The following is a 14742-nucleotide window of genomic DNA, read 5'->3' on the forward strand; positions in this document are numbered from 1 at the left end:
GTGATGCATGTGTCGTGCGCGTGTTTTTTCGCCTCTTCCCAAACAATTCTTAATTCGTGAAACAAACGAGTCGCGTGAGAAAAAGATGAACGTTTGTCATGAATTACTAGTTCTCCATTCTTTAACAATCGTTCAGTGATTTAGATCGCGATACTTCCATTTATCCTTTTTGGCGCGGGGGATCTTTGCAAATGTTTGAAATCGCCAAACCAAACGAAGTCGAAGTCTCATTGTCAGTTTGTTCAATCGAATTTGGAATTTTTCGTTATTTATAGTTATTCGACGAGCGTGCGGGAAGAAAACTGTGTACAAAACGCAAGAGAAGCACGTGACAAAGCTTGAAACGATATAAATTTTATTGTACACGTTCCATTTATGATAAAGCTTATTTATTTCTAGTGACGGTTCGTATTTCGATCCTTCGAGATCGTTTCTTGTGATTACCGTGTATTTATCTCCTCGTCGACTTTTCATTAATCGATTGAATTTGAGATAGTTCGATACCCTTCTCGGAATCCGTTCGAAACGGCAGTGTAGTGTTACCGAAAGATTTCGGCAATATGAGATTAGAAGATTCTAACGAACATCGGATCATTCCGAAGAATTGACCACGCCAGGTTGTTGCATTAATAAGTGCAAAAGAACGCATCAATGAACACTAGTGTCAAATAGAAGTTAAGAGGTCATGAGATTTCCTCCAATTGTTCAGTCAAGTTAAACACGATTTCTTTGAACATCGCGTAGTCAAGTAATACATACGTACATATACTTTTTATATGAAAATTAAAATGCGTTTTACCATTAAATAGAATTAGGAATCACTGGTTTGCAATATAATATATTATATTTTACAGCTTTACATGGAATATCATTGTATCTCGTAAAAGCTTTCGAGTAACACCGATCACGTGCTTCACGCCGTAGGGAATTGATTGTCCAGCGTAATGAGGATCCGATTGTTTTAGATATATATGTACATAAGAGAAACATTATTCTTATTTTCCTCACAAATACATTCACGATCTCACGCAAACAAGATTAACTCCTAACCGCTAAAACCACATCCGATAAGTATTCCTCTATTAATATATGGTTTTACGAGAAACGCTTTCTAATCTAATAAAAATTCATCTACATAGTTGACCGATCGGCTTATCTTCTTTCGATTGTCCAATGAAACCTGGAAATCCTAACAGATGCGCGATCCCCCTAGGTCTTTTCTCTCTCTCTCTCTCTTTCTTCCTTTCTCCCTTTCTCTCTCTCTTTATCCGCGAATTGGATAAACTTCTTCGGAACATATTTTTCGCGCTCGGCTTACAACATCCGAGAAACGAGATCACATGTGACCACACGCATAATAACGTCACAAAGTATCGTTTCAACCTGACACCCGGTGAAACCTCGAGAACAGAAGTCTCGAGAAGAAGTGAGGAGAAAAAGAAGACCGATGCGATATGCCCCGCGTAACAATCGCGGAAACGATAAAAGAGACGAAATGTTCTGCGAAAACAAGCGATTCTCTCGTATTGTCGAGTATGTGTTAGAGGCACGACGACTTTGGTGTCTAACAGATTGGGAGGAAACGTAATTGGAGACATTTTGTTATTCTGAAAATGTAATGGCACGCAGCGTGCGTGGTTAGGCTTTATCGTCGCGACTTCTTGACCCCTCTCGAACGATAGTATAGAACACGAGAACCGGGAGCCTCGAAGAAAATTATCGAATGCCTAGAATCCAAATATCAAGACTTTAAAACACAAGAGGTTCCTTTATAGGGCTTTAATAAAATATTTCTTCGCTTCTTTCACATTGTCATAGTTTCTTTATCTCGTTTAAAAATGACGTAACTTCTATGCATCGAAAGTTGTAGCAGCACAAGCTACGGAAAAATCGTAAAGTATCTCGATCTTAATTCGAAACGCGCCGCTCTTAAAATAGAACATTTTTGGTCGCAGGGCTGAGACAGAAATCACGCTTTCCGAGACTCCGCGAATTTTTATAAAGAATCGTCGCAGACTTTGCCACTTGAAGAGCATTTCCCCTGTTCATTTCTTAGAATTTCTTCTCTGTTCATCCACCCACAATTTGTGCATCGTAGCCTAATAAGTTGACGAGTTATTTCACGAATACCCAGAGGGAGCCGACATTAACAGAAATTAGCGTTAATTGGTGATATTCTCCTTTCCTCTTCGCTCCTCCCGTTTTTCTGTTATCCCCTCCATCCCAGTCGATCTCGCGATCTCTTTCCCTTTTCTATGAATCTCACACTATTTCTGCATAGTTTTGTTTATGTTTTATAGGTTTTTATTCGTCTGCCTTTTCTCTTGTTCTAACCATCTTCTTTCCTTGTAGCATACTTTCTCATTTGGCGCGTCTGAGCCGACGAATATCGAAAAAACAATCCACTGAAACTACGCATGTTGCGTGTGCAACATGCGTTCGCGTCCAGCTGAATCCGCAACGGCCGCAACATCGAAATAATCCTCTTTGGCTTGTGGCCACTTTACATTTTTAACTGTCTGGAACAAACGTCCTGCATGTTCTTTTCGTTCTGCTTTTTCAAGTACTGAACTACTCGAAGAAAGACCGATCATTGTTCGAATCGTTTTTCTAAGCTTCGATAGTATATGAATATCTGCTCGAAGTTCTACAGAAGTTCCATGGAAAAAATCGTTCACCAACCTCGAATCATACCATGGAGGCGAACGATGAATACGGTGTTTGATGAAACGAGAAGCGTTAAGCAGGGTCGCGGGGCAGAGAAATCAAAGATTCGATTGTAGACTCCCTCTCTCTATCGTGCGTACACACATTTCCGTGCGCGATATTACTTCCAATCCTCAAGTTCTTTGCTTCGTTTTCTTCCCGATCTCATTCTCGATTTTTTACATAGAAACGGAATTTTATTATACCGTGCGTATTTTTTTTTTTTTTTTGCAATTTCCAAGGTCTACAATGATCTACCTTTCTATTTTGCAAAATAGATTCACGGTAACCGATCTATTTTTTTATTTTGTAGCATAAGTTATATCTTATACATTTTGAAAAAGATATATTTTACATAAGAATGTCCAGAGTGATCAGTCTATCTTTCTATTTTGCAGTATAATTTATATGAAAAGATTAGTAAAATCTAATTTACTTTACGGTGTTTCAATCGTAACAAGGACACGTCATAATTGAAACTGTCAATAGTGCGCTTGTGCAGTTCTAGGATATTCTTAGAAGCGTTTTTGATAATAAAATAAAGATAGAGTAGAATAAATTGTATATGGAAAGCATAAAAATTTTCGAGATAGAAACAACAGATCTTAATGCAGAATCGACGTTACGACGAGGAAACTCGAAATTTTTTCGGAGACGAACAGAAGAAGAAAGAACAAAGAGGCTGAGATAGTGGGCGACTTTAATGACTACTCGAGGTCGCTTCAATGAGTACCACTGTGTGTCATCGCATCATTATAGTATATACGATATATAGTGTACGGTACCACGTCCGGACTAATAATTATAACGTATATCTTATTACTATCCGTACTGCTTTGTAATGATTTTATCACTATCGGTTTCATTCGTGTAACTATACATTATATACTTTGAGATTTTTTCTTCCCCTTTTTTAAATTAAATTTCTTGGAATAAATGTAATATTAAATAGATATAATAATAAAATAGATATTTATATCTGAAGCAGGAAAAAACTTAATAACTAGATTGAATAAGTAGATATAGAAAATGTTGCAAACAAGGATGTATTTGTTTGTAAGATGTATTTCATAAATAGGCTAATTCAATTGACTTAAGATTTCTATCCGTTTCGTAAAATGATTGCAGTGTGCACGTAGTGAATGTGTCATGCAATATCTATGAGCCGTATTCTTCTGCCGATTATCTAATCTTGCGTTAAATTATAAGGAAACGTGGGCACGTTATATTAAGACCTGCCTCGGCCTGCTTAATTGTCTGTTAATCGACGAATTCAATTTTCTTTTAATCGCCTAATTATACATTTAAATTAAGGTTTCCTTTAAAACAATTTGAAATTAAATAAATGAAATGATTAATTTTATATGATAATTTATAGGGACCATCATTGCTTCATCAAGAGGATCGTATAACTATCGTAACAATGGAAGGACTACGATACATCGGAAGTTAATCCTGTCTTGTTCATAAGTACTAGTGCCGCAGGAGTGACTAGGTTGGGTTAGAAATTACCATATCTCCTGCTGCTCAAGTGCTTATCAATGGGTCCGGACTCACATCTATCTTTCGAATCATGCATTGAATGACTTATTCAAAGTGAAATTTCGCTGGCGACGTCTAAATGTATATGAAGCAGTTATTTGTGTATACAAGTATAATAATAATAATAATAATAATAACAACGCAGTTTCTATTTTATATTTGTAATAATTTTATGTAAATATATATTTAAAAATTCTAAAATACTACATAAAAATGTATTCAACAAATTTTATAAAATTTCGTTATTGAAAACGAAAAAAAAAATAATAATTCACTTGGAGGAGCTGGGATTTGAACCCAGGACTTTCAGCATGCGAAGCAGACACTCTACCACTGAGTTACACCCCCGGTTATGCACTAAACATTTTATATAAGCTAAATATTATGATGTTATTATTTAAATGAGAAAAATTCTATTGCTTCTAATATTCTGTGTTCTTGATATTTGTATTGTATTCTTGATATTTTACCCTCTTATTATAAAGATTTGAAATGTGGAATACTATTTAATAAAAAGTTATTCACTTTTATACTCATTCTGTATTAAAAATATAGCAAATAAAACGCATTGTTTATTAGTTTTGATTATGTAATCAAGATAAAGTTAAATAAACGTTACATTTATGTATGTATGTATTTATTTAACTAAGCATCAATAAATAAATATTTTATTAATATTTGTATCACTTATTGAAACCTTTATTTATAATTTATCAATGAAATCAGTTTATAGTTCAGCTAAAGTCATAACAGAGGAAGAATGGAAATAAATTCGATCTCATACACCCCTTAATTTTCGATCCGTATGAACCATATACTGTTATACACAACCTTACGATTATTGTACGCCGTACGTCGTGTATTGTTTGAAGTAGTGAGTAGAAATCATAGATCAAACTTAAAACGATAGTATATATAGGAATATTTAGTATGTCTTACACAGAAAAAGAGAGATCTATGAGACTGGATGCGAACATTGAAAACTTGTGCGTTAGCCTGGCGCTTTAGTCGCTTCACCAATTGTGGATTTAGATACTAGAGATAAGTGCGGTTCTGCCAGGTTCTACTGATGTCGCAACAATTCAATCTAACCTCCGAAAAAAACTAGCAGCGTCCTACTCGAAGTAACTGTCAGTACACGGTACGTCATCGTAAAGCGATTTCATTAAGGTTATTTCGTGTATTCCTTACTTCTATTAATTCGCCAACCGATAAGGTTTGTTTTCTGGCTCTTAATATTTTGTAACTGATCGCTTTCAACTTGTTTATCTATTTCCCACTTTCAGCGAATCCACATCTATGACACATGGCTAGTAGATCATTGCTAGATGGTCAATCATAAAAATTTGAACACGTCGAAACTAAGATTAAGAGTAGTGTCTCAATCGAAGAATTGGAACGGTATTCGCCACGGCTTTCACAGACATGGTTGGATTGGCGGGCGGGGGAGGTCATCTGTATCCCTCGCCCCCAATGCAACCTAATCCAGAATGTAAGTTCTAACAATATAAATACCTTAGATTTTCATATTTCTTCGATATAGTGAATATTCATCTTTATTATTTAATATAAATGTTTTTATATAGTGAGAGAAATGACTGGAATTGCTCCTAGTGCACCGACAAGTGCGGATGCTTGTTTAAGTATTGTACATTCTCTCATGTGTCATCGTCAAGGAGGTGAAAGCGAAGGATTTAGTAAGAGAGCTATTGAATCATTGGTTAAAAAGCTTAAGGTATGTGTTACTCCCTAACTCCTAAATTTATCATACATCCCAAAGAATTTGGTTAGTATTTATGATATAATTCCTATTTTTAGGAGAAACGAGATGAATTAGATAGCTTAATAACTGCTATTACTACAAATGGAGCTCATCCCAGTAAATGTGTTACGATACAAAGAACTCTAGATGGTAGGCTACAAGTTGCTGGTCGTAAGGGTTTCCCACATGTTATTTATGCTCGAATCTGGAGATGGCCGGATTTACACAAGAATGAATTGAAACACGTCAAGTACTGCCAATTTGCTTTTGACTTAAAATGTGATTCTGTATGTGTAAATCCATATCACTATGAGAGAGTTGTATCTCCTGGCATAGGTATGTCATGAAATATATTTTTTACTCGTTTTCATAGACAGATCACGTGCTTCGATCAATATTCTTTTCATTGCGTTGTTTCTTTGCAAAGCTTCTGTGAATTCATTTGTAGCACCATAAGTGTAAATGATTTATTGTTGTGGCCTTGGTGTATGATGGAATGGGTTGGTTTCCCCGCACAGACCCGTTCTTTACAGACCTATCTGGACTAACTCTGCAATCAGGAGTAGGCGTAGGACCAGGTGGTAGATTAGTCAAAGATGAATATTCAGTTGGTGGTGGAGGAAGTGCAGCAGCTGGAGCAGTAGGATCCGCAATGGATGTTGATGGAGAAATGAACCAAACTATTCAACATCATCCACCTGCTCAACCCACTTCGTCTAATAGCACTCAACCATCTCAACAGACTTTTATACCAGGTCTAGCACCGCCTAATCCAAGTAAGTAAAAATACTTTGTTTATTTTTTGAGAAATATAATTGTTCCATATAAAAATGTTATCTTTTAATAATTATGTACTAAAAATGTATGTGTTTGTAGTATTTATTAGTGTGGAAAGGATTTGTATAACGGATGTTTGGTCGAGAGATTTATTAAAACTTACTGCGTGTTGTTGAAACCGTCGAATATATTTAAAATGATGAATAAGTTAACAGGCTATATTCGCTAAGTCGCTGGTACAGTTTATAAATTACGAAATAAGATTGTTAATTAATAATTGATAGATGCTTACTAGATACGCGTCGATAACTCGGTAGATAACTCTTGATAACTTTGTCGATACTGACTCCCACGCGATCAGGTCTGTTTATTTATTTTGGTCGGAGGAGAGTGGGAAAATTCAAACTCGTCTTTCTTCGACGATTACATGTAACGGCGGCATTGTTTTGCCCGGTGTTTATTTGTCGTTATGTTTCGAGGCTGTATCAGTGTCTCGAAGTAAAACAACAACATGAGTCGCCCTCGATTCCCATCGTCCTTTGATTCATGTACCATTATATTAGTAAAATAATCAGATTTTTAAGTATATTAAAATATTTTTATAATTTAGTTTATAAATGTGTTTTCAAATATTGAGTGTGTTGATTTATTTAAAAAAAGCATGATCAAAACCTGTATAAGGCAATTGATATAAATGCACTAAAATATATGAATAAGGAGCTTTATTATTGCAGTATTATATTGTTAGGAGGTTTTATTTTATTTCCCTGCAAGTCTTTTATTAATATTGCTTTATTCAGAATTACTTTGCGTTGCTAGTTTGATTTCATTTTAGCTTTATTCTTTCTTTTTCCTTTTATTGTTTGGCACAGCTAGTGGTGAGGGTATGTTTGGCAGTAATGGGGGAGGGAATAATGGTGGTAATCCACACAATAAATTGGATGACAATAATTGCCCCAGACAAACCTGGATTCCTACACCTCATCATCCTACAACACGTAACATTCATCATCGTACGTATATAATAGAATGCTTTCTTATATTCTACAATATTTTCTGTCTACTTGCCAGTTAATTTTTGTTGCTTTGTGCTAATTTTATAAAAATTCGTAGTAATCTTACATAGTAATTAATTTCAGAAATTCTGGCCAAAGTTTGAATTAATTGATATTTTATGTTATGTTGCCTGTATTGTGTACGAGTTACATTTAATTTTGCAGCAGTAGTACATCCAATGAGTCACACCGTAGGTAGCCAACAGCAGTCATTGAGTACATCTAGTGGAGGCAGTGGGGCACAGATACTGAGCCCTTCACAAGGACAATCCACTGAAACATTTTATGGAACAAATACACCTCCCCAAGATCTTAATCAACCACCTACTGTTGATGCATTAGCAGCATCTTTAGGTATGCAATCTCGATCAGTCATCCTTTAATGTTTGTTAAATATAATTTGCTTTTTTAACAGGTGAAGGTCAAAATTCTCCTGTATCACCTGTACACCTTCATCATCCAAGTGGATTTCCAGTAGGTACAGCTGCTTATAATTCAGGAGCACCACAGTGGACTGGACCTAATACTCTTACATATACTCAAAGTATGCAGCCTCCAGATCATAGACATCTTCATCCTACCTCCTATTGTGAGTTAATGATAAACATTATGTTACAGTATTCTAACAATATCATAACTGACATTTTTATTAGGGGGTGGCCATGGAGGTGAAGTAGGTGGAAACATTGGTGGTTTATTATCTACACAGCCAGCACCAGAATATTGGTGTTCAGTTGGTTACTTTGAATTAGATACTCAAGTAGGCGAAACGTTTAAAGTAAGCAGCAGTTGCCCTACCGTAACAGTCGATGGTTATGTCGATCCAAGCGGCGGTAATAGATTTTGCTTAGGAGCTTTGAGTAATGTACACAGAACAGAACAAAGCGAAAAAGCTCGTCTTCATATAGGTATAATAAATTACTACTTCCTTAATTTTTAGTCTTCATAATTAATAACTGCATTGTCATAAACTTTTCAGGAAAAGGAGTTGTGTTAGATTTAAGGGGCGAAGGAGACGTTTGGTTAAGATGCCTAAGTGAACATAGTGTTTTTGTACAGTCTTATTATTTAGACAGGGAAGCAGGTCGTGCACCCGGTGACGCTGTGCATAAAATTTATCCCTCTGCATATATTAAAGTCTTTGATTTACGGCAATGTCATAAGCAAATGAGAGGACAAGCCGCTACTGCACAAGCCGCAGCTGCGGCACAAGCGGCAGCTGTAGCGGGACACTTAACGCACGGTGCACCAATTACGAAAAGTTAGTATACTAAAATAATATTAATGATGTTTTATATATTCATATATTTAATTCTTTTAGTTAATATAATAAACTCTATAACATAATACAGGTCTTAGTGCAGCAGCAGGAATAGGTGTAGATGATCTTCGACGACTTTGCATTTTGCGTTTAAGTTTTGTAAAGGGTTGGGGTCCTGATTATCCACGACAAAGTATAAAAGAAACTCCATGCTGGATAGAGGTATACACAAATTTTAAATTTGGTTGATCCACATTAATCGTAAATTATTCTAAGAATTAAAAAGGAATAAAGTTGTGTATCTGATATAGGTGCACTTACATCGAGCCCTTCAATTGCTGGATGAAGTCTTGCATACTATGCCAATAGATGGTCCACGGGGAATTGAATAATTTTATTTAATTTTGGATAATACATTTATTTCAAAAAAGACATCACATTACTACAAACTCTGTATCAGGTGTGCAAAATATATAAAATGCATACACATACAATATTGTGGCGTCGTTAAAGGTTTTGAAAAAAGTCAACAAGATATAATATTGGTTCAAATGAAATAGTGTGAATTGTAAATCCAAATGAAAACATTACTCGAGATTTTTATTGACATTTTTTTATATATTTTACACACATGATTTACCGCGTAGAATAAAATGTGTGCCACGGCCTTGCATTACCGTCAACGTACAAAAGTTTTGCAAAGGAGATATTATTTTTCATTGTGAAAAATTATTTTTTGAGAAAAAAGGAGTGCATCTACATGAAGTGTGGGTAGAATGAAAGACTTCTATTTTAATAGGTAATCGTTATCTGATTTAAGGGGATAAATACATTTTCTACGGCATGGTCTGGTGAGCTCAGCAAAATGCGTGGGTAAAACGTGATACTTTTGGAAACATTAATAGTCATAATCTCGTTTTTTGAGATTAGCTTTGTAAGATAGCATAAGCATATTAAGTACATCTTAATTAAAGAATAATGGTAAATTTTAAATTCACTGTTAACGTCAAATATAACAACAGTAAAAAAAATGGATTACATGCATACATGTATATGAACGGTAGGAAGGTTTTCTAAGAATGCAATACGTTTCAAAGTACTGTCGGATAACAGCTTTAGTATATAGAAATACTGCGATAAATATTATATAAGCCATTATATAAATCTATGTCAATCTAGTGTCAAAGAAGCTGTAGGATGTAATCAGAAAGAAATTTAATGAAAGGAGTTTGCATAGTGAAATGTTAATGGGAGCAATTAAATATTGAAAAAATTGCATTAGAAAAGCATATTTTTATTATATCAGTATCGGTTGTACTGACAGTAGTTTGATACTATGTTGTTAGAGCAACCTTCTATATTGTTATCTATTTTATACTTTACAGCCAAAAAGTATCACTACGTATATACCTGCAGTGTTTGATTTGTAATGATGTTTCGTGTCTGCCCTTTTTTATTATTATTTTTTCTGTAAGGACATGAATTAATCTGATAGTTAGTATTATTATAATTATTAGTATAGTTGTTGGTGGTGAAACAAGATGAAAATATTTAAAATGTGGTACGATATAATTCTTCTAATCAACCACCAATGTTACTACTATTACCATCTAGTACTTGTTGAATAATTATACTTACTGTTTATCAACCATTTTATTATTCTATATTCGTACAAAATATTCTTATATATATGCTATATTTGATAATATTATCGTACAGAGAAAACGTTGACCAAATTTTATACCTATCCGTATATGTATATACATATTATATGTATGTGTGTATATATATACATATGTACATATATAATATATATATATACATATGTCCATATATAATATGTATATATATACACACACATATAAGCGCATATGTACGCATATCGACATTTTATCTTCTTTTCACTTATTTTAGGTAATGAGAAAAGTTTACTGTTTATTTTTATCAATTGGTGCACATTATACTATTCTGAATTTTTGCTTCTTTTTTGTAATTGAGTAGAGATTATTTAGCTGTTTGTGTTCACATTATCCTCATATTTTCTATGTCATACTTAATCAAGATCATTCTCATTGATAAAAAACGAGTAGAATTTTGTACATATAGGCACATGTATGTGCATCATGTTGCAAGTAAAGAATGGGTTATTCTTGATTAAGTAAGTATTGAGTTATTGTGAGATGTTTTATTCTTATTATGTGAAGTTACATGTTACCTTTTATAATGAAAACAAGGTTGAAAAGAGATAGTCTTTAACATCATTAAAAAACACATCTTAAAGAAATAAAAAAAAGGAGATTAAAAAATGAAAATGTTGTATAGTAGGAGTAACAAAAGGATGTGCATTTGTTAATGACGATCGAAGTGAAGAATAATATTATTAACTAAATTTTTACAAAGGCTATATTTTAGCGATAAAATGCACGAAACATAAATTATATCGTTCTTTTTTCTCTAAATCAAAGGTATGAAGCTCAAATAAAACGGAAAAATCATGTTTAAACATACTTAACGCCAAGTTCGCTTTAGAAACACATGTGCCATCATTTTCATATATTACCATACGCAGAATAACAAACAGGATTAAAAGTTTTTATAAATCCTATATTTTTACCAAACTCGTAAAATACGAATGCAACACATCTTTAAATTGTGGTGCTTCAGTACGTCCTATAACCATAGATTTTACAAGACCCAGAATAAAAATTTGTACATCTAAATTAAGCTAAATTAAATCTATATAAGAACGTAAAAAGTGGATTGTAAAAATTGATGCGTTTGAAACTAATTATAGTATTCTGAAATAGAATATGAGATAAGAAAAGAATTGATGTACAGGATACAATCTAAAACTTACAAACTTTATTATGGGAAATATTCTACAAACGTGTTCATATGATGTTTTAACAATGCCTCTGAACAATAGTTTCTTACATATATTGAAAATGGTATCAAAGTGCAATAGCCCAGTCTCATGTCAAAGATACCATAATTAATAGTTGTAAAAGTAAATAAAATGCCTATGTAATTTATGTTTGCGATTGAAAAATGATAATGGTAATTTAATAACAGATACTATAATTATTATTGCTTTTTCTTTTACTTTTATCAGGGTAGTATATACAGTATATCTTGCTATTTAAGAATCTTAACAATTTGCTTCATATTGCAATCAATGTCGAAGCCTATACTTATATCGTTTTCTTTATATCTACCTTTGCCATTCAATGTCTTATAAATAACGTTTTAGTCAAGTGAGGAGATTTGTTACGTTTGTTTGATTGTTATTGATCATTTCCTGTGGTTATTTATTAATATTGATTTTACTTCCATTTTAATAGAAGGCTTCATTATTAATTACAGATTTTGAAAGTCAAAGACTTGTTCTCTTAAACTTTAGAAGCATATACATAAGCACGTACAATAAATATAGAATTATACGTTTATAATTGCTACTCATGATTTAAAAAAATTGTAAAATAATAGATTTATACACTTTTTTTTACTAGGTTTTACAGTTGAATTTAGACGCGAATCGTTTTCATAATATACATATTATTCTTGTATTTTCGATAATTCTTGGAATTTGGTTGCAAAGCGGCGATTAAACTGTCATTGTTTGTTTTTCAAACAAATTGTGTATATTTAAACCAAAGATATTTCGACGACACGATTACATCATGATATGTTACGAATATATATATATATATACGAAATGTAAAAGTAATTATTCTTAACAAGTACGTCGCAATACATAATGCAAGTAGAAACGCATATAAACATTTTAAACCGTATGTTAAAACACAGTCTCATTCAGGTATAGAATTTCCTGGTGTTGGAGTTACGATATTTCAGTGAATATTAAAAATCTAAGCATCATGTGAAAAATTGTATAATGATTTTTAGCCATAAAACATTTTTGTGTAAAACTGTATGACGATAATACATTATTAGATTGTTAAAAAAATTTGTGCACATATGTGCTAAGTATAAGTTGCAACAGTATGGATAAACAGGAAATAAGCGATAGTTAATGCAATGCCTGTATACCATATTGTAAAGCACATATGCTTACAGACCTTGAATGGGTGTGTTTACAAGCTTTTTGTTATTGTATATTATAAATACATTACATTATACATGATCATTTTCAATAAACATATTCTGTGAATTAGACAAAAATGTACTGAATTGAATATAGGAGAAAAGTAAATATACAAATGTAGCTACCAAACACTTCTGTTTATTAACAGAAATTATTTATTGCAATACATGTAGTTGACAATATAACACTTATTTTAACTTAATGAACTTGATACAGTAGATGATTCATTTTCTTTAGGTTTGTCTTTATAAAAGTTACCATTGCGATCAATTGCAATATTATGGTCTATAATATTTTCTAGTGCATTGAGGATAGCTTCATCAATATTTTTAGATGTAATAAATGTTTGAGCTTCTTCTTTTGCTTTTTTGATTTCTTCATCTATTTTCATTTGTAATTTCAAATCTCTTTCATACTTTGCTTGTAGTCTCTTGGCAATTTCTTCTTGGCGAGCTTTCCTTTCTCGAGCTAATCTTTCCTCTCGTATCATAGCCACTTCTTTATTCCATTTATCATTTATAGAACAACATATTTCAAAATCTTGCTGCATATTTTTTTGTACAACACTCGTATCCAAAGATACTTGTACTTCCTTATGTTTCTCAACAAAGAAAGACCTAAGACAAAAGTATATTTCCTTATTTTATATATTGTAGTTGTTATATTATTATAAATAATACTACATATTACATATTATTTATAATAACCCATCAACAATAATATATAAAATAAGGAAATTTTACATACATTATAGATTTCATTAATGTTTTGTAATTATTATGCAAACGTTTCAGTTCATTATATTCCTCTATAGGTATAACTGGTCTATTTGGTATTCTAAACAACTTTGATTTTGCTGTTGGTAACCAAATTGGTTTTCTCTTCCACCTTACACATTGAATATGGGGTCCATTGGATATTATATGATCGTAAGCATTTAAATTTCTTACTGTCAGTGTATTGATGCTAAGTGCCACTGAGGTTCGTATCATTATGTTGAATTAATTTTCGATTATAATGTAATTTCTTCTAAAAGAAACATATGATTGTAATATGTTATAAAACATATACTTAAACTTTAGAACTTATAATACTTAGTATTTATTATAGTATTTATAATTGTCTTTCATTTTACTGTAACTAATAATGTATACCTTTATGTTTATGGCATTAAAAAAATTTATGTTTTTTTAAAACATTCGTATCTACATAACATTATAATCGAACTAGGTTAGAAACATGTTATTGCGAGAAAATTTATCTTCAACCTCTTTATTATCTAGATGTCGTTTCTGTACCAAACGACATCCAACCCATGAAGTATCACGTATATGTATTAATTTCAATTTAATTAAAAAAGAAAGAATTATATTGTGTACATGTGCGCATGTGTGTGTAAATTTACAATATGTATATATACACATAATTTGTTGAATATAGCTAGAAAATTTATTATGTGATATTAAATGATTTATTAAACCCAAATCGAATATATTAAAATAGGGCATGATAGAAATGATATTTTAATTTTTCG

General features: G+C 32.5%; 2 protein-coding genes, 1 long non-coding RNA gene and 1 other non-coding gene across 12 annotated transcripts; 2 read left to right on the forward strand and 2 right to left on the reverse strand.

Annotated features, from left to right (window-relative positions):
- The first annotated feature begins 129 nt into the window (after nucleotides 1-129).
- On the forward strand, nucleotides 130-1143 carry LOC117230624. Its single transcript, XR_004492807.1, has 2 exons — nucleotides 130-748; nucleotides 855-1143. It is a non-coding gene; the product is annotated as an uncharacterized LOC117230624 (long non-coding RNA).
- LOC117230616 (probable 28S ribosomal protein S26, mitochondrial) lies at nucleotides 973-14501 on the reverse strand. 3 transcript variants are annotated; one of them, XM_033488230.1, is made up of 4 exons: nucleotides 14337-14501; nucleotides 13956-14237; nucleotides 13625-13825; nucleotides 973-1230 (listed from the first exon to the last, which is right to left on the reverse strand). In XM_033488230.1, exons 2-4 carry the CDS (start codon nucleotides 14198-14200, stop codon nucleotides 1128-1130), a joined length of 549 nt encoding a protein of 182 aa, XP_033344121.1. In that variant the 5' UTR covers nucleotides 14201-14237; nucleotides 14337-14501; the 3' UTR covers nucleotides 973-1127. The 3 variants fall into 3 exon arrangements, with proteins under 3 accessions (XP_033344121.1, XP_033344120.1, XP_033344119.1); XM_033488229.1 differs by lacking the exon at nucleotides 973-1230 and having other exon boundaries at nucleotides 13327-13825; nucleotides 14363-14501; XM_033488228.1 differs by lacking the exon at nucleotides 973-1230 and having other exon boundaries at nucleotides 13327-13825.
- On the reverse strand, nucleotides 4525-4596 carry Trnaa-cgc. The gene has a single exon. It is a non-coding gene; the product is annotated as a tRNA-Ala (tRNA).
- On the forward strand, nucleotides 5234-10751 carry LOC117230608 (mothers against decapentaplegic homolog 4). 7 transcript variants are annotated; one of them, XM_033488208.1, is made up of 12 exons: nucleotides 5234-5464; nucleotides 5535-5740; nucleotides 5835-5983; nucleotides 6067-6346; nucleotides 6529-6786; nucleotides 7660-7800; nucleotides 8011-8196; nucleotides 8258-8431; nucleotides 8496-8750; nucleotides 8822-9103; nucleotides 9195-9325; nucleotides 9415-10751. In XM_033488208.1, exons 2-12 carry the CDS (start codon nucleotides 5674-5676, stop codon nucleotides 9493-9495), a joined length of 2004 nt encoding a protein of 667 aa, XP_033344099.1. In that variant the 5' UTR covers nucleotides 5234-5464; nucleotides 5535-5673; the 3' UTR covers nucleotides 9496-10751. The 7 variants fall into 7 exon arrangements, with proteins under 7 accessions (XP_033344099.1, XP_033344103.1, XP_033344104.1 ...); XM_033488212.1 differs by having other exon boundaries at nucleotides 8038-8196; XM_033488206.1 differs by having other exon boundaries at nucleotides 5236-5464; nucleotides 8008-8196.
- Nucleotides 14502-14742: the final 241 nt, after the last annotated feature.

Source organism: Bombus vosnesenskii, unplaced genomic scaffold (genome assembly GCF_011952255.1).
Source record: "Bombus vosnesenskii isolate JDL3184/JDL3185 unplaced genomic scaffold, Bvos_JDL3184-5_v1.1 scf7180000013267, whole genome shotgun sequence".
Classification (NCBI taxonomy): Eukaryota; Metazoa; Arthropoda; class Insecta; order Hymenoptera; family Apidae; genus Bombus; species Bombus vosnesenskii.

Excerpts from the sequence above, each read along its gene's own strand:
- LOC117230608 (XM_033488206.1), top strand. The coding sequence starts at position 5,674 with ATGGTTGGATTGGCGGGCGGGGGAGGTCATCTGTATCCCTCGCCCCCA. Across the intron at positions 5,741-5,834 it reads AATGCAACCTAATCCAGAAT|TGAGAGAAATGACTGGAATT; the intron begins GTAAGTTCTAAC and ends GTTTTTATATAG. Across the intron at positions 8,751-8,821 it reads AAAAGCTCGTCTTCATATAG|GAAAAGGAGTTGTGTTAGAT; the intron begins GTATAATAAATT and ends TAAACTTTTCAG.
- LOC117230616 (XM_033488229.1), bottom strand. The coding sequence starts at position 14,200 with ATGATACGAACCTCAGTGGCACTTAGCATCAATACACTGACAGTAAGA. Across the intron at positions 13,826-13,955 it reads ACATTAATGAAATCTATAAT|GTCTTTCTTTGTTGAGAAAC; the intron begins GTATGTAAAATT and ends CTTTTGTCTTAG.